The following is a 19,488-nucleotide window of genomic DNA, read 5'->3' on the forward strand; positions in this document are numbered from 1 at the left end:
TGAGAGCTGGGACTCTGGACCCTCTGCACTCAGACAATGTGGGTTAGAATCCCAGCTTTGCTATGTACCTGCTATGTATCGGGCAAGTGGCTTAACCTCTCTGGCCTCAGCCTCCTCATCTGGATAATGGGGTAATATTAGTACAACCTCATGGTGAGGTGTAATAAGTTGCTACCTGTAAACATGTAGAAGTGAGGTTGTGTGTGGTGGCTCACACCTGTAGTTTTAGCAGTTTGGGAGGCTGAGGCAGGAGGATCACTTGAGGCCAGGAGTTTGAGACCATCCTAGGAAACACAGTAGGACCTCTGCCTCTTGGGAAAAAAGAAAAAATCTTAGCCAGTCATGGTGGCATGCACCTGTGGTTCCAGCTACTCGGGAGACTGAGGTAGGAGGATTGCTTGAGCCCAGGAATTCAAGGCTACAGTGCGCCATAATTGGCCACTATACTCCAGTGTGGGCAACAGAGAGAGACCTTGTCTTTAAAAAAAAAAAAAAAAATAGAAGAGGCGGAGCACAGTGGTGCATGCCTGTAATTCTAGCATTTTGGGACGCCAAGGTCGGTGGATCGCTTGACCTCAGGAGTTCAAGACCAACCTGGGTAACACAGCAAAACCCCATCTCTACAAAAAAATATAAAAATTAGCTGGGCATGGTGGCTCGTGCCTATAGTCCCAGCTACTTGGGGGCTGAGGCAGGAGGATCACTTGAGCCCAGGAGGCAACGGTTGCAGTGAGTCAAGATCATGCCACTACCCTCCAACCTGGGTGACAGAGTGAGATCCTGTCTCAAAAAAATAAAGGTGGGGGAGACAGAACTGAGCTTGGTATGTAGCAGCAATTTCCATACATTTTTAATCTCAGGACTGTTTTACACTGATAAAATTTATGGAGAATCTCAAAGAGCTTTGGTTTATGGGCATTATAGCTAGCAATATTTACTGTATTTTACTATATGTACTATATTTACTAATATTTACTGTTAGGTATTAAAATTGAGGCATTTAAAATCTTTTATTGTCAGCCTGGCGCGGTGGCTCACTCCTGTAATCCCAGCACTCTGGGAGGCCAAGGTGGGCGGATCACAAGGTCAGGAGTTTGAGACCAGCCTGACCAACATGGTGAAACCCCGTCTGTACTAAAAATACAAAAATTAACTTGGCGTCGTGGTGCACACCTGTAATCCCAGCTACTCAAGAGGCTGAGGCAGGAGAATCACTTGAACCCAGGAGGCAGAGGTTGCAGTGAGCTGAGATCACACCACTGCACTCCAGCCTGGGCAACAGAGTGAGACTCCATCTCAAAAAAAAATTTACTGTCATTTAAAATTAACAATAACAAATGCCTTCTGTATTAATGTAAGTGTTTTTTTATTTTTTGAGATGGAGTTTCGCTCTTGTTACCCAGGCTGGGGTGCAATAGCTTGATCTTGGCTCACCACAACCTCCTCCTTCTGGGTTCAAGCAATTCTCCTGCCCTAGCCTCCCGAGTAGCTGGGACTACAGGTATACGCCACCATGCCCAGCTAATTTTTGTATTTTTTAGTAGAGATGGGGGTTTCACCATGTTGACCAGGATGGTCTTGGTCTCTTGACCTCATGATCCACCCGCCTCGGCCTCCCAAAGTGCTGGGATTATAGGTGTGAGTCACCGCACCTGGCCCGTAAGTGGTATTTTTTATGAAAAAGCTATATTTTGCACAAGAAGAAATTGAGTAAAGAGAGTGGCATTGACTTGCATCTTCTAACAATCTTTTATTTATTTATTTATTTATTTATTGAGACAGGGTCTCGCTCTGTCACCCAGGCTGGAGTGCAGTGGCACAATCTTGGCTCACTGCATCCTCCACCCTGCAGGGTTCAAGCAATTCTCTCACCTCAGCCTCCCGAATAGCTGGGATTACAGGCACCCACCACCATACCTGGCTAATTTTTGTATTTTTTATAGAGATGGAGTTTAACCATGTTGCCCAGGCTGGTCTCGAACTCCTGAGCTCAAGCAGTCCTCCCGTCTTGGCCTCCTAAAGTGCTGGGATTATAGGCATAAGCCACTGTGCCTGGCCTGAAATCTCTTTAGTATCTGGTTTAGTAACTGACACCTGGATTCTCCTCAGATCTGTTTTCATTTCAGTCTGTTGTGATTTGTTGTTTTGGATTTTGCCTGTGAAGAAACTGTTCTTGCACAGACATGTGGTTGAAACAGGGAGAAAAGCTGTTTGTTTTTTGAGACAGGGTTTGGCTGTGTCAGGCTTTGGCACCAAAATGTAGTTGGACAAACATGACTCACTGCAGCCTCAACTCGCAGGCTCAAGCGATCCTCTCACCTCAGTCTCTCCAATGGCTGGGACTACAGGTGCATGGCACCATCTCCAGTTAATTTATTTTTCTTTTTCTGAGATGGAGATTCACTCTATTGCCCAGGCTGGAGTGCAATGGCGCAATCTCAGCTTACTGCAACCTTCACCTCCTGAGTTCAAGTGATTCTCCTGCCTCAGCCTCCCCAGTAGCTGGGATTACAGGCGCGTATCACCACGCCAGGCTAATTTTTGTATTTTTAGTGCAGACAGGGTTTCACCATGTTGGCCAGGTTGGTCTCAAACTCCTGACCTCAAGTGATCCACTCGCCTCAGCCTCCCAAAGTGCTGGGATTCCAGGCATGAGCCACTGTGCCCAGCTCTAGTCCTGGTCTTTTCTATCTGTGACAGTTCCTCAGTCATTTCTTATCTTTCTTTTTTTTTTTTTTTTATGTCTTTTACACCTTCAGAGAAGGTAGTTTCTTTTTTTTTTTTTTGAGACAGAGTCTTGCTCCGTTGCCAGGTTGGAGTGCAGTGGCATGATCTCAGCTCACTGCAACTTCTGCCTCTTTGGTTTAAGCGATTCTCATGCCTCAGCCTCCCAAGTAGCTGGGATTACAGGCACATGCTACAACGCCTGGCTGATATTTTGTATTTTGAGTAGAGACGGACCTCATGATCTGCCTGCTTCGTCATCCTAAAGTGCTGGTATTACAGGCATGAGCCACTGCGCTGGACCTCATTTGTTTTTTTTTCTTTTTAAAGACAGGGTTTCACCATTTTGGTCAGGCTGGTTTTGAACTCCTGACCTCAGGTGATCTGCCCACCTCAGCCTCCCAAGCCGCCCGCCTCAGCTAGGATTACAGGTGTGAGCCACCGTGCCTGGCTTCTTTTTTTTTTTTTTTTTTTTTTTGGTTGGGGGTCTCACTCTGTTGCCCACACTGGAATGCAATGGTGCAATCACAGTTTACTGCAGCCTCTAACTTCTGGGCATAAGCGATCCTCCTGCCTCAGCCTCCTAAGTAGATGGGACTACAGATGTACACTACTATGCCTAGCAAATTCTTTTTATTTTTTGTAGAGACAAGGTCTCAGTATGTTGCCCAGGCTGGTCTCAAACTCCCAGGTTCAAGCGATCCTCCTACCTCAGCATCCCAAAGTGCTGGGATAGCAGGCATGAGTTACCATGCCCAGCAGAAATACTTTCTTATAGGTTATTGCAATGTGGAATCAGAAACCACTTGCATGAACTGGCTTGGCATTTGCCGGCCTAGCCACCTTGAACAAAGCACTTTGCCTGGAGGCAGTAAAAACCCATCTCACAGTGCTGCTGTGACTGACAATCCAGTGAGCTCATGGCTGTCCTTTTTCAGCCTACACAGTAACAATGGCAAATATAGGCCGGGCGCAGTGGCTCATGCCTATAATTCTAGCACTTTGGGAGGCCGAGGTGGGCGGATCACGAGGTCAAGAAATCGAGACCATCCTGGCCAACATGGTGAAACCCCGTCTCTACTAAAAAATACAAAAATTAGCTGGGCAAGGTGGTGTGCGCCTGTAGTCCCAGCTACTCCGGAGGCTGAGGCAAGAAGAATTGCTTGAACCCAGGAGGCGGAGACTGCAGTGAGCCGAGATTGCACCACTGCACTCCAGCCTGGTGCCTGGTGGTAGAACGAGACTCTGTCTCAAAATAAATAAATAAATAAATAACAATGGCAAATATCTGCTTATAAGTGCTTTACACGGATAACTTGGGTAACTCATTTAATCTGATATCAACCTTAAGCCGTAGGTACCATTGCTACTCCCATTTGACAGGACAGTAAACTGAGGCTTATAGCAGGGGAAGAGTCTGACCCCAGATCACATAGCCTGGGAATCAATGCCGGCAGGCTGGCTCAGGAGCCCATGATTTTTGTGGGTTTGTTTGTTTGTTTGATTGTTTTGAGACAGAGTCTCACTCTGTCACTCGGGCTGGAGTGCAGTGGTACGATCTTGGCTCACTGCAACCTTCACCTCTAGAGTTCAAGGGATTCTCCTGCCTCAGCCTCCTGAATAGCTGGGATTATAGGCACCTGCCATCAATGCCTGGCTGATTTTTGTATTTTTGCTTTTTTTTTTTTTTTTTTTTTTTTTTTTTTAGTCAGAGTCTCACTCTGTTGCCCAGGCTGGAGTGCAATGGTACAATCTCAGCTCACTGCAACCGCTGCTTCCGGGGTTCAAGTGATTCTCCTGCTTTAGCCTCCCGACTAGCTGGGATCACAGGCACTACCACGCCCAGCTAATTTTGCATTTTTAGTAGAGATGGGTTTCTCCATGTTGGTCAGGCTGGTCTTGAACTCTTGACCTCAGGTGATACGCCAGCCTCGGCCTCCCAAAACACTGACATTACAGGTGTAAGCCACCATGCTCAACCCATATAATTGTTATTTATAAATATAATATAGACCAGGCACAGTGGCTCATGTCTGTAATGCTGGCACTCTAGGAGGCTGAGTCTGGAGGATCACTTGAGGTCAGGAGTTCGACACCAGCCTGGCCAACATGATGAAACTCTGTCTCTACTAAAAAAGAAACACAAAAATTAGCTGGGCATGGTGGCCCATGCCTGTAATCCCAGCTACTCGGGAGGCTGAGGCAGGAGAATCACTTGATCCTGGGAGACTGAGGTTGCAGTGAGCCGAGATCGCACCACTGTACTCCAGCCTGGGTGACAGAGTGAGACTCCATCTCCAAAACAAGAAAGTATATATACATATATACGTAATATACTTACTATACAATATAGCATTAACATAGTATAAATGCAAAACCATAAAGCATGAAAGCATAAAGTACAGTGTCCAGCACATGATAGGTACTCAGTACATGGAAGCTGTTATGACTGTTCTAACAGCTCTGAGACCCTGGCCCTTGGCCTGGCCCTGCCCAGGGATCCTTCTTTCTCCTTTCCTTTCGTGATCCCTTGAAATTTAATCTCTAGGTGCTAACTTCCCAGAGAGCCTCCTTGGTTCCAGGAACAGAGAACACCCACCCTCTGGCTCTGCACCACCCCAGACACAGGGTTGGAGGGTAGCAGAGTCACCTAGAGTCCCACCCACCCTGGAGGGCCATGAGCTTTAGACACAGAGAGTGACATGGCCAGGGAGACCCTGACAGGGAGACAGACCCAGACACAGGAAGGAACACAGAACCCACTAAGGCCCAGCATACAGCCCGAAGCTGACAGAGCCCACAGAGACCCAGGGCATGGGCACCGCATTTTCAATCCCACCTCACACACATGGGCAGGGCGTAAAGACACACATCATAACCCAGCTACTGATGGTCCTAGATTCTTACTGGTGAATTCTAGGGTGGACACAGGCACAGCTCTTGGGCAAGAGACAGTTACATATACCCCATCCCACAACGGAACCACACAGCCATTGTCATGGACAAGCCTCCAGTCTTCCTCCACTCCTGCCCTACACCCTACAAATCTCACACCTGTGAAATCTTTTTTTCTTTCAGAGTTTCACTCTGTTGCCAAGGCTGGTGGAGTGCAATGGCTCGATCTCGGCTCACCACAACCTCCATCTCCCTCAGCCTCAGCCTCAGCCTCCCAAGTAGCTAGGATTACAGGTGCTCACCACCACATCCTGCTAGTTTTTTTGTTTGTTTGTTTGTTTTTTTAGTAGAGACAGTGTTTTTCCATGTTTGCCAGGCTGATCTCGAACTCCTGACCTGAGGTGATCCACCCACCTCAGCCTTCCGAAGTGCTGAGATTACAGGTGTGAGTCACCCAACCCAGCCTCTTTTTTTTTTTTTTAATAGAGATGGGGTCTCGGTATGCTGGCTCTCCATCATGACTTGCAATGTAGTTGGCATTGGCAATTTTTGACAGTCTCTACCAAGACTAAATTAAAATAATAGTAATAAAGAAAAATATAAAATTGAGCCAAATAATCCAATATCTAATTAATAGTCCAATGTCTAAAAAGAAAAAACAGGGCATGTGAGGGAGAGGGAGAAAAAAGGGTGTGTGTGAGATTGATTATAAAAGAAAAACAAGACTCACACCTGTAATCCCAGCACTTTGGGAAGCTGAGGTGGGCAGATCATCTGAGGTCAGGAGTTCGAGACCAGCCTGGCCAACATGGTGAAACCCACTCTCTACTAAAAATACAAAAATTAAGAAGGCATGATGGTGGGTGCCTGTAGTCCCAGTTAGTCAGGAGGTTGAGGCAGGAGAATTGCCTGAACCCTGAAGGCAGAGGTTGCAGTGAACCGAGATTGCACCATTGCATTCCAGCCTGGGTGACAAAGTGAGCCCCCGTCCCAAAAAAATAAAGGAAAAAAAAGAAATATAAGAAAACCTTTAAACAAGCCTTTCCAGATTAAATAGTGTTCTCTGTGCCCAGAACAAGGAAAGAATCAGATAAAGACACAGCTCCGTGAAATCTCAGAATGGGAGAGAAGAGAAAATCCTGAAAGCTTTCAAAAAGAGAATTAAAAATGATGGAACCAGAATCCGGATAGCATCTCAAAACAAGATTGGAAAATAGAAGACAATGTGGCAGTGCCTTTAATTTTGAAGAAAAATGATTATGAGCTAAAATTCCATATCAGCCAAACTATCAATAAAAGATGAAGGTAGTAGCTGGTGCAGTGGTGCTTGTCTGTAGTTCCAGCTGTTCAGGATGCTGATTCAGGAGGACTGCTTGAGCTCTGGGGTTCGAGGATGCAGTGAGCTATGATCACACCTGTGAATACTCAGTCCACTGACTCCCAGACTGGGCAACATAGGAAGACTCCATTTCTTTTTTGTTTTTTGAGACGGAGTCTTGCTCTGTCACCCAGGCTGTAGTGCAGTGGCACTATCTCGGCTCACAGCATCCTCTACGATCTGGGTTCAAGCAATTCCCCTGCCTTAGCCTCCCAAGTAGCTGGGACTACAGGCATGCACCACCACGCCCAGCTAATTTTTTTGTATTTTAGTAGAGACGGGGTTTTACCATGTTGGCCAGGATGGTCTCGATCTCCTGACCTCGTGATCTGCCCTCCTTGGCCTCCCAAAGTGCTGGGATTCCAGGCATGAGCCACTGTGCCCGGCCATAAGACTCCACTTCTAAAAAATAAAAATAGATTTACAAGGTGACGGTAGAATAAAGATATCTTTCAAATATGTAAGATATCAACATTTTTACCTCCCTTTCTAAGTAGGCTACTATGAGATATGCTCTGATAAATGGAGATATACTCTGAAAAAGGCAATAGATCTAGAATGTGGAATGTTGAATCTACACATCAAAGTGGTATAATGAAATGCTTAGAAGGGAAATTACGCTGCCAATCCAGAAACAACCTGTCCTGACTAAAGCAGAGGACGGGAAACAGTGCAGGCAGTCTCCAGAGAAAAGAAACTGATAACGTATCTGATATGTTCAACCATTTGAAAAATAATATGATTGGCCAGGCGCAGTGGCTCACACCAGTAATCCCAGCACTTTGGGAGGCCTAGGCAGGTGGATCATGAGGTCAGGAGTTCAAGACCAGCCTGACCAACATGGTGAAACCTTGTCACTACTAAATGTACAAAAATTAGCTGGGCATGGTGGTGCATGCCTGTAATTCCAGCTACTCAGGAGGCTAAAGGAGGAGAATCACTTGAACCTGGGAGGTGAAATTTGCAGTGAGCCAAGATTGCGCCGCTGCACTCCAGGCTGGGCAACAGAACGAGACTCTGTCTCACGCACACACAAAAATAATAAAATAATTAAGTTTTAGGATTTGGGGGCAGGGGTTGTTTTTAGAGACAAGGTCTTTCTCTGTCACCCAGGCTGGAGTGCAGTGGTACAGTCTTGGCTCACTGCAACCTCTGCCTCCCGGACTCAAGTGATCCTCCTACTTTGGCCTCCTGAGTAGCTGGGACTGCAGGTGAGTGCCACCATGCTTTGCTAACTTTCTAATTTTTGTAGAGACAAGGTTTCCCTGTATTGCCCAAGCTGGTCTCAAACTCCTGGGCTCAATCTATTCTCCTTCCTTGGCCTCCCAAAGAGCTGAGATTACAGGCATGAGCCAACATGCCTGACCTATGATCAAGCATTTTACAGATCCCATGGGCATATAAATAAAATTAGAGGCAGATACATGAAAAGAATACTCTTTTTTTTTGAGACAGTTTCTCACTCTGTCGTCCAGGTTATAGTGCAGTGGCATACTCTTGGCTCACTGCAACCTCCACCTCCTGGGTTCAAGCAATTCTCCTGCCTCAGACTCCGGAGTAGCTGAGTAGCACCTGCTACCATGCCCAGCTAATTTTTGCATTTTTTTAAGACAAGTTTTCGCCATGGTCTCTAACTGGTGAAAACCTGTCTAAAAAAAATGCAATGGTTGGCCATGGTCTCTAACTCCTGACCTCAAGTGATCCACCAGCCTTGGCCTCCTAAGGTGCTGGGATTACAGGCATGCGCCACCGTGCCCAGCCAGAATTTCCAGTTTTGGAAAGAATCTAGCAGTTGTTCAAACAGTTAAACACAGAATTACCATATGACCCAGCAATTCCACTTCTAGGTATATGCCCAAGAGAAGTGAAAATACATGCCTACACAAAACCTTGTACATAAATGTTCATAACAGCATTATTTAGAATCACCAAAAACTGAAAAGAACCCAAATGTCCATCATCTGACAAATGAATAAATTTAAGGTGGTAAATCCATCCAATGGAATATTATTTAGCAATAAAAAGGAATGAAGTGTGTACAACAGGCTGGGTATGGTGGCTCATGCCTGCAATCCCAGCATTTTGGGAGGCTGAGGCAGGAGGATCACTTGAGCCCAGGAGTTCGAGACTAGCCTGGGCAACACAGCAAGACCCCCACCCCACCCATCTCTACCAAAAAAAAAAAAAAAAAAAATGGCGGGGCCTAGTGGCTTACACCTATAATCCCAGCACTTTGAGAGGCCAAGGAGGGTGGATCACTTGAGGTCAGGAACTTGAGACCAGCCTGGCCAATGTGGTGAAACCCCATCTCTACTAAAATTACAAAAAAGGCCAGCTGGGCACGGGGGCTCATGCCTGTAATCCAAGCACTTTGGAGGCTAAGGCGGGCGGATCACCTGAGGTCGGGAGTTCAAGACCAGCCTGACCAACATAGTGAAACTCTGTCTTTAAAAAAAAAAAAAAAAAAAGCCACACATGGCTGGCTCACACCTGTAATCCCAGCACTTTGGAAGGCCAAGGTGGACAGATCATTTGAGGTCAAGGCTTCAAGACAAACCTGGCCACCATGGTGAAACCCATCTCCACGAAACAACAACAACAACAAAATGCTAGGCCAGGTGTGGTGGCTCATGCCTGTAATCCCAGCACTTTGGGAGGCCTAGGCGGGCAGATCATCTGAGGTCAGTAGTTGGAGACCAACCTGGCCAACGTGGCGAAACCTCATCTCTACTAGAAGTAGAAAAAACATTAGCCAGGCATGGTGGCAGGTGCCTGTAATCCCAGCTACTTGGGAAGCTGAAGCAGGAGAAGCTTGAACCCAGGAGGCAAAAGTTGCAGTAGACTGAGATCGCACCACTGCACTCCAGCCTGGGTAACAAGAGTGAAACTCCTTCTCAAAAAAAAAAAAAAAAAAAAAAAAAAACTACGACGTAGGTGTGAACCTTGAAACCATTATGCTAAGTGAAATAAGTCATAGAGGATCACATATTGTATGACTCCATTTATATGAAATATCCAGAATAGGTAAAAAATCCATAGAGGAGGATTGGGAGTGAGGCTGTGGAGTGTGGGGTTTTACTTTGAGGCAATGATTAAAATGTTCTCAAATTGATTGCAGTAAGGGCGTGAAATTATTAAAAACCACTGACTGGGCATGGTGGCTCACGTCTGTAATCCCAGTACTTCAGGAGACCAACGCAGATCACCTGAGCTCAGGAGTTCGAGACCAGCCTTGCCAACCATGGCCGACATGGTGAAACCCTGTCTCTACTAAAAGTACAAAAATCATCTTGGTGTGGTGGTGAGCACCTGTAGTCCCAGCTACTCAGGAGGCTGAGGCAGGAGAGCCTCTTGAACCCAAAAGGTGGAGGTTGCAGTGAGCTGAGATCACCTGACTGTACTCCAGCCTGGGTGACAAAGACTCCATTTAAAAAAAAAAAAAAGATATAGAGATATTGATTGATTGATTGACTGAGACAAAGTTTTGATCTTGTTGACCAGGCTGGAGTGCAGTGGTGCAATCTCAGCTCACTGCAACCTCCACCTCCTGGGTTCAAGAGATTCTCCTGCCTCAGCCTTTGAGTAGCTGGGATTATAGATGCCTGCCACCACATCTGGCTAATTTTTTTGTATTTTTATTAGAGATGGAGTTTCACCATGTTGACCAGGCTGGTTTCGAACTCGTTCCTGGCCTCAGGTAATCCATCTGCTTCGGCCTCCCTAAGTGCAGGATTACAGGTGTGAGCCACCACCCCCAGCCAATATAAAGATTTTAAAAATAAAAAACATAAGTTATGCCACAGTACACCACTTGCTTCAGTAATAAACAATATTTACAAAGTCCTACTGATGTAAACGCTATCTACTTCTACTGATTTAAGCCAAAATTTTGAGATAACTGTAACGAAAAGGAATGGAAGATGGGAGGTATAAGAAAAGGGGAATTAGGGGTGTGAATTCCCCTTTTCATCACAAGGTGACTAGCTAATACAGGTCACTGGCTCTCTCTTCCAAAATCAAACCTGGCTTATCTATAGAAGCTATAAGAAATCATGAATTTCGAGAACTAACAATAAAACCATAAGAATGTCCTAGAAAAAGACTGAAGGCTATGGTTATGGGTTGAATTATGTCCTCCAAAAATTCAAAGCTTGTGGAAGCCCTAACCCCCAGGTCTCCAGTGAGACCTTATTTGAAAATAGGATTATTGCAGATGTAATTAGTTAAACTGAGGTCAGACTGGAATAGGATGAGCCCCTAATCCATTACGACTGGTGTTCTTATAAAATGGGGCAATTTGGGGCCAGGTGTGGTGGTTTATGCCTGTAATCCAAGCACTTTGGGAGGCCAAGGCATGCGGATCACCTGACCTTGGAGTTCAAGACCAGCCTGGCCAACATAGTGAAACCTCGTCTCTACTGAAAGTACAAAAATTAGCCAGGCGTGGTGGCGGGCGCCTGTAGTCCCAGCTACTCGGGAGGCTGAGGCAGGAGAATCACCTGAACCTGGGAGGCGGAGGTTGCAGTGAGCCAAGATTGCGCCACTGAACTCCAGCCTGGGCAATGGAGCAAGACTCTGTCTCAAAATAAAACAAAAACAAGAACAAACAAAAAAGGGGGAAATTTGGAGACAGATACACACACACAGAAGAATACAGTGAGAACTTGAAAGTAGGGCTCAAGCTAGGAGAGGGCCTGGAACAGATCCATCCTCACAGCCCTCAGAAAGAATCCAACCTGCTGAAACCTCAATTTCCAGACTTCTAGACTCTGAAACTATGAAACAATAAATTTGTGTTGTTTAAGCCACCCTATTTATAGTACTTTCTTTTTTTTTATTCCTTTTTTTTTTGACACTGAATCTCACTGTTGCCCAGGCTAGAGTTCAGTGGCACGATCACAGCTCACTGCAACCTCTGCCTTCCAGATTTAAGCAATTCTCCTGTCTCAGCCTCCTGAGTAGCTGGGATTGGAGGTGCCTACCACCATATGGGCTAATTGCTATATTTTTAGTAGAGACAGGTTTTCACCATGTTAGCCAGGCTAGTCTCAAACTCCTGACTTCAAGTGATCCGCACCCCGCTTTGCCTCCCAGCGTGCTGGGATTACAGGCATGAGCCACCATGCCTGGCCATAGTACTTTCTTAGGGCAGATAACAAATTAATACAGCTATCTTGAACTAGCATATGTGTAAATTACCAAAACAACAAACATACATATATTAGACATGTACATTACACATACGTGTGTAATAGTAAGAATACCAAAGGGAATTGATAATGTGCTAAAGTGTTTTACCTGGTATAGATACTGGTAAGTTAAAGAAACAACAGGAGTGTGAGGTTTTTTTGTTTTTTGTTTTTAAGATGAAGTCTTGCTCTGTGGCAGTGGAGCGGTCTCAACTCGCCACAGCCTCCGCCTCCCAGGTTCTAGCGATTCTCCTGCCTCAGCCTTCCAAGTAGCTGGGATTATAGGCACACACCACCAGCCGGCTAATTATTGTATTTTCAGTAGAGATGGGTTTCATCATGTTGCCCAGTCTGGTCTCAAACTTCTGATCTTAAGTGATCAAGAATGGTTTCATCACCACCTCTCAAAATGCTGGGATCACAGGTCCCCAGCCAGGAGTGGTTTTTTATATGAGTGTTTCTTAGAGTATGAATGTCCCTAAGGAAGAAAAATAGAACATTGTATTTCCAGGAGACTTCAGGTGCAGAAGATGAAGTTAATAATACTCATCAATTCCTGATGAGCATTTTCACATATCCATGGAAAGACCCTGCCTCTTTTCCTTTGCATATTCCCGTTTTCCCCATTCCACTCCTTCCGCATAGATGACAATCTAAATCACTTGCCAGTTATTTTGTTTGGCAAACATGCATTGTTTCTATCTTTTTGTTGTTGCTGTTTTTGTTTGTTTTTTAGTTTTTGTTTTTTTGAGATGGAGTCTTGCTCTGTCGCCCAGGCTGGGGGGTGCGGTGGCGCGATCTCGGCTCATTTCAAACTCTGCCTCCCGGGTTCAAATGATTCTCCTGCCTCAGCCTACCAAAGTGCTCTAGTGATTTGCTGACCTTGGCCTCCCAAAGAGCTAGGATTACAAGCATGAACCACCGTGCCTGGCCTCAAGACCTCATTCTAATGCCATCTTTTCAACAAATACCTTTTCTGACTGTCCCCTCAGCAAAAACAAACAAATAAAAACTCTCATGGGACTAATTTTTATCATCCTATTCAAATTCATATTTTGTTTACATAGATATCTCTTTTTTAAAAAATTTTTTCCAGTCTTGCTCCTGCATAAACTGGATGAAGCTGCTGCCAATTTAACCAAGTGGGAGTCCCAGGGCTAATTGTCTGCTGGATGGGATATCTTTATTGGAACAGATTAACATAGCCTCACATTTGTGGTTTGTGACCACTGATTTAGCAAATACATTCTTTTTCTTTTGAGATAGGGTCTCACTTTGTTGCCCAGGCTGAGGTGCAGTGTCACAGGCTTGGTTCACTGCAGTCTCGACTGCCCAGGCTCAAGCAATCCTTCCCACCCAGCCTCCCGAGTAGTTGAAACTACAGGTACATGCCACCATGCCCGGCTACTTCTTTTTTTTTTTGGTAGACAGTGTCTCACTATATCGCCCAGAGTGATCTCGAATTCCTGGGTTCAACTGATCCTTTCACCTCAGCCTCCCAAAGTGTTGCGATTATAGGCCTTAGCCACTGTGCCTGGCTAACATTCTTTTCTAAATCAAGAGGATGGTCAGAAGTAGTCCACCAGGGAGGGGGTGATCAACAATATACAGTCATGGTCTTTCATCAGGGCTATGTTTTTTTGTTTGCTTGTTTTGTTGTTGTTGTTGAGACAGAATCTCACTCTGTCACCCAGGCTGGAGTGCGGTGGCACGATCTTCTGCAACCTCTGCCTCTCAGGTTCAAGCGATTCTCCTGCCTCAGCCTCCCAAGTAGCTGGGATTACAGGCGCACACCACCACACCCAGCTAAACTTTTGGATTTTAGTAGAGATGGGTTTTCACCATGTTGCCCAGGCTGGTCTTGAACTCCTGAGCTCAGGCAATCCACCTGCCTCAGCCTCCGAAAGTGTTGGGATTACAGGCGTGAGCCACCGTGCCCTGCCCCATCAGGATTAGGTTAATTCTGTTCTCTGTCATGATGTAGTCTAAAAAATGTGGACCACTTGAACATTCTGCACAGTATCATATTGGTCCATCATCTTGTAACTTTATATCCTTCAGACATCTTTTAAGTAGAATGAAGACTACTTAGAGGTAGGAACCAACCCTACCTTGGTGATTTTTGTTCCTCCCCAAATCCTTGCACATAATAATTCAGTATTTATTGAAGGAAAATGTTGTATACTGTTTCATACCACAAACAAGATTGTTCTGTCCTTGAAAACAAGATCTTTTGTATCTTTGGAGCAGGAAATATTCTATAAATCGCTGCTGACCTATTAATTCCTCTTCACTAACAATTAGATACTCTACCAAGATATGTAGATATCTTCTTCAGGGTGCCTTGCACTTAGCAGAGTCCCAAATATTTTATTTTCTACACTCCAGTATCACCAAATGATGTAAAGTATCACAGCCAATCACACTTCACACCAACCTCTCCATTCTCATGCATAGCTCCTCTCCAACCACCCCTCTGGAAACTGACTTTCCTAAACATTTCCATTAAGACCTAGGATCATGTTTTCATATATACCCATCAATCCATTTATCCAAAACCCACTTGTAATTTAACAGGTACTTTTTATTTTTATTAAAGATGGTGTCTTGCTATGTTCCTAAGGCCAGCCTCCAACTCCTGGTCTTAAGGGATCCTCTCACCTCAGCTGCACAGTAGCTGGGATAGTAAGTGCACACCAACCACCATGCCCTGCAACAAGTATTTATTAATCTAACTTCACTTTTACACAGTTTTTGTTTTTTCAAATATAGAGATGGAGTCTTGCTATGTTGCACAGGCTGGTCTTGAACTTCTAGCTTCAGGCAATCCTTATGCCTTGGCCTCCCAAAGTGTTGAGATTACAGGTGTGAGCCACTGCACCCAGCCCTAAATTCACTTTTTTTGAGACAGGGTCTCACCCCAGTTGCTCAGGCTGGAATGAAATGGCATGATCTCAGTTCACAGCAAACTGAGATCACATCAAACTCCTGGGCTCAGGTGATCCTCCCACCTCACCCTCCTGAGTAGGTGGGACTACAGGAACGCTGAACCACGCCCAGCTAATTTTTTTGTATTTTTAGGGGTTTTGCCATGCTGCCCAGACTGGTCTCAAATTCCTGGCTCCAAACAATCCTCCCACCTCGGCCTCGCAAAATGCTAGGATTACATGTGGGTACCACTATGTCCAGCTGTAATTTTTAAAAATTACTATTAAAAAAGAACAAAACACATAGGTGTCCTAGACTCAACTCAGCTCTACTGATCACAATCTTTAGGGGCTGGACTAGGCTTCTGAAATGTTAAAACACCCAGACAACTCTGATGACCGGTAAGGCTTAGAATCCCCCATCTCTACCACTCACATGGTACTTAATGCTTCATATTAAAATGGAAAAAACACCTCACACTTTTTTGTTTTTCCTGTAGTTTCTACTCAAGAGAAAATCCCTAATGAATATTTTTACAAGAATAATAGAGAAGTATAACTCCATTTTTCTTTTTTCCCCGTCAGGTTTTACATTCAAACTCCATTTTTCTATTATATTTCATTTCAGAGTCGAAGGTCTTTAGAAGCACTATTAACCTAATTGTTATTAGCTTGCTAATAAGCATTATGTCAAAAAGTGCCGATGACATTCTCATCAACTTTTCTTTTTTAAAGGCATTAGGTATAGCTAGACTGTAAAAGGCAAGTGGTGTGAGGCCCAAACCGAAGACCCTAAAACCTAGGATGAGTCAAGACTTCATAATCTACATGAGTAGAGGCAGCATTAAAGGAAAACAAAATTATGTGGCTATCAAATTCCAAAGAAGCCCCATTTAATTACAAAGAGCATACAAAGCCGTTTCCTCATAGGGAAAAGTAGCTTCCCTTCTCCAGGGTAACAGATGAGCCTTTTCCACAATTCTCAGCTTTCTCTTCTATCGATACTTCCCATGTCGGTTAAAGTGTTTGTAGAGATAGCGGATGCGTTTATTAAGGTTGTGCAGGTCATCAGCGAACATCCTATGTCCAACCATTTTCTTCTTTCGGATACAACGTTGCAATTCATTCCCCTTCCAACCTCGAAGCCATACAGGGCCCCTGATCAGTTCTTTGGGGTGCTTTTCAAAGTTTCCTGTGTAACGTGAGAGAACACATTAGATCCAAGACAAGAGGACCCATCCTACACCAGCTAAGCTTTCAACCCACAGTTGCATCTTGCTGAGCAACACCTATAGACAAGACACGTTACAGTAGAGAATCAATAGCAAAGACTCTGGAGCCAGACTGCTTGGGGTTAAAATTCTGACACTGACATTTATTAACTTTGGAAAAACTGAACCGTTCGTTCCTCAGTCTCCTCACTTATGAAGTAAAATTTATATGAGGGCACTCGGAACAGTGCCAAACACAATGTAAACAGCTACATACGTGTTTGCTCTTACTACTGAGCACAGTATCACTCTCTACACAGGAGGAAAAGATAGTCGTTACAACGTAATTGTCATTCTGAAATTCTGTACCACGTGGAGGGTCAAGTCTTACCCAGGATCCCGATGTTGTCATACACTCCGAACATGGCCCTCTTCTCGTTCCAACGATCAACCACTTTGGGGGGCGGGAGGGTGAGCCTTATACCCATCAATCTAGGAACATCTGAAGATGGGGAAGGGAGGGAATGATTCTGAGCCGCCTATTATACTGCGAAGCGGTTATCGGCGCGTCTACATCAGCCACTTACCGAGAGAGAAGCTTCTGCACGCCAAAGGCACCCAGTCCAACAGGCGCCGGCCTACCCCGCATAAGAGGCTTCCTGCCATTTCTCTAGTCCCCCCTTCAACAGCACACCAAACAAGCCCAAGAATGAGAACCAAATGTGGCCCTCAAGAAGATGATGACAGGAACTGTCCCCGCTGACTTCACAAGTATACTAACGTAAAGGCAGGCATCTTGGGCCTTACCCAGGTAGCTGTGGGCGCAGGGCCCGCCTAGGCCCCGCCCCCCGGTTCCGGCCAGAGAGGTATGTACCTCCAAAGGGTCCCGCCTCAGTGCTTCCGGTTTTCCTGCCGGAAGTTTTGGAGCGCTGAATTAGCTGAGGTCAGCGATTTGTCGCTAAGATTCCCAAAAACTGAGATTTCAAGAAAAGTCACCCTTTCCACTTTCTTTGGCGTCCTTCAACTGTGAAGGATATGAAGTTTGAGAACCTGGAACCCGCCTCCAAAGACCAAGCCCTTTCTCTGTGCCTCACAGCAGTCTTGCGCCGTAGCTGTTTTTATTATCCCCATTTTACTACGGGGAAGGAAATTTGAGACCCTGAAAGTGACCTGCTGGACGTCACTTAGCGGAGGAGATGGCGAAACCTGGATTAGAGGCGATGCCTTTTAACTCCCAGCGTGGACTTGCCTCCTTTCCTGGAGGTGACTGAATGGTTCAGTATTCCAGGGCCCTACCGTTGCCCAGCCAGGGACGCGACATCTCTGGTCCGCAGAAATACGGCTTCCCCGCCGCGGCAAAGAGGGGCCTTGCGGACAAGGAGGCATTAGCGGGCGAGTAGGGCGTGGGAGCGGGGGCCGGAGCCGGAGCCTTGGCCCGCCCCCAGGCGGCGCTGTGATTGGCCGGCCGCTCCGGCGACCGTCGCGACTGGCCCTCCTGCAGGCGTTGAGATTTGAACTCGGTATTTGTGGCTTTGCCCGCGCGTTGCCATACTCAGAGGCGGGCCTTTTACTCTACCTGCCGAGGATTGGCCGGTTTCTCCGCCAACTTGAAAACTGTCTCGCTGACTGGTGCGTGTTGTGCACGCGTGTTTTTTCCTGTTCATTTAAGCCCCACTGCCGGAGTCAGAAGAGCCGCGGGTGAGATCGCCAGGTAAGATGTGGTGTTGCAGATTGTCAAAGAGTAGGAAAATCGAGTACATGGCTGTGTGACCCGATATTGGGCAATATACACTAGGCAGGGAGGTCTAGTAGGTATATCCTTGGGGCGCAATGTGGGAGAAACTGTAAGTCTGACAGATCCGCAACGGAAGATGTTAAGCAAATCGCTTAACCTTTCTTACTTCAATTCCCGCTCTGTAAACGCAGTTGTATTATTATAAATAAATCGTCAGTGTTAACGCTCTTCCCATTCTGGTGCAGGAGGCCCACTAGCCCCTGCTGGGGCACTGTTCTGGCCTCAGATGAGACCAGACCATTCTCTCTGTACTTAAGCGCTTTGCACATAAAAATGGAAATAATACTAACTTTAAAGAACTATGAAGTGGCACATTAATATGCCACTTCATAGTTCTTTAAAAACCTTCCTACTGCTTGATTCGTTTGGTCATCAGAGCAACTTTGTGAAGTAATCAGAGATTTGTCACTCTGTCTTTTACAGATAAGGCCCAGGGGTTTAAGTAACAAGACCAACTGGCAAAGTTTTCTCATCTGTAAATATAGAGATTATAACCTATTTCATTTGTTATCACCTACAAGAAGAAGAGTTGGTTAATGCAGCAGCTTGACAAGATGGCCCCAGCTTGTCTCCTCTTGGCCTTTCTTTCATGGATGCTAGAAGGCAGCTTCTTATTCTTTCTTAATTTTTTTTTTTTTTTTGAGTCGGTCTTGCTCTGTCACCCAAGCTGTAGTGCAATGGTGTGATCTCAGCTCACTGCCACCTCTGCCTCCGAGGTTCAAGTGATTCTCCTGCCTCAACCTCCCGAGTAATTGGGATTATAGGTGCCTGCCACCATGCCCAGCTTTTTTTTTTTTTTGAGACAGAGTCTCACTCTGTCACCAGGGCCAGGCTGGAGTCCAGAAGTGCAATTTCCGCTCACTGCAACCTCTGCCTTCTGAGTTCAAGCAATTCTCCTGCCTCGGCCTCCCTAGTAACTGGGACTACAGGCCCGCACCACCACGCCCAGCTAATTTTTGTATTTTAGTGGAGATGTGGTTTCACTATGTTGGCCAGGATGGTCTTGATCTCTTGACCTCGTGATCCACCCGCCTTGGCCTCCCAAAGTGCTAGGATTACAGGCTTCAACCTCCCGGGCTCAAGCAGTCCTCCCACCTCAGCCTCCCAAGTAGCTGGGATCACAGACATGAACCAAAGTGCAGAGATTATAGGCATGAGCCACCATGCCCAGCCAGCCTTTTTTGTTAAAAACTAAAACACAAACACACACATTAGCCTAGGCCTGCACAGTGTCAGGGTCATCAACAAGCTACTAGACGATGGGAATTTTTCAGCTCTATTATATTATTATTATTATTATTTTGAGACAGACTCTCTCTTGCCCAGGCTAGAGTGCAGTGGCACGATCTCGGCTTACTGCAACCTGCAC

At 45.7% G+C, this 19,488-nt stretch overlaps 2 protein-coding genes across 51 annotated transcripts in view; one reads left to right on the forward strand and one right to left on the reverse strand.

Moving 5' to 3' along the window:
• The window catches only part of LOC128928144 (general transcription factor 3C polypeptide 1), a 150,012-nt gene that overhangs the window by 67,718 nt on the left and 62,806 nt on the right, over positions 1 to 19,488 (forward strand). For 45 of the 50 annotated variants that reach the window (XM_078338600.1, XM_078338599.1, XM_078338603.1 and 42 more), the window contains one exon: positions 12,923 to 18,035. The exons of the other annotated variants lie outside the window; for them this stretch is intronic. The gene's annotated coding sequence lies outside the window, so the exon portion shown is untranslated. The remainder of the gene's footprint in view (positions 1 to 12,922; positions 18,036 to 19,488) is intronic. 50 annotated transcript variants of the gene reach the window in all.
• LOC100403687 (large ribosomal subunit protein mL51) lies at positions 14,895 to 17,167 on the reverse strand. The gene is made up of 3 exons (XM_002763653.7): positions 16,912 to 17,167; positions 16,716 to 16,826; positions 14,895 to 16,305 (listed from the first exon to the last, which is right to left on the reverse strand). Exons 1-3 carry the CDS (start codon positions 16,988 to 16,990, stop codon positions 16,109 to 16,111), a joined length of 387 nt encoding a protein of 128 aa, XP_002763699.1. The 5' UTR covers positions 16,991 to 17,167; the 3' UTR covers positions 14,895 to 16,108.

The sequence above is a fragment of the Callithrix jacchus genome, chromosome 9 (assembly GCF_049354715.1).
Source record: "Callithrix jacchus isolate 240 chromosome 9, calJac240_pri, whole genome shotgun sequence".
Lineage (NCBI taxonomy): Eukaryota > Metazoa > Chordata > Mammalia > Primates > Cebidae > Callithrix > Callithrix jacchus.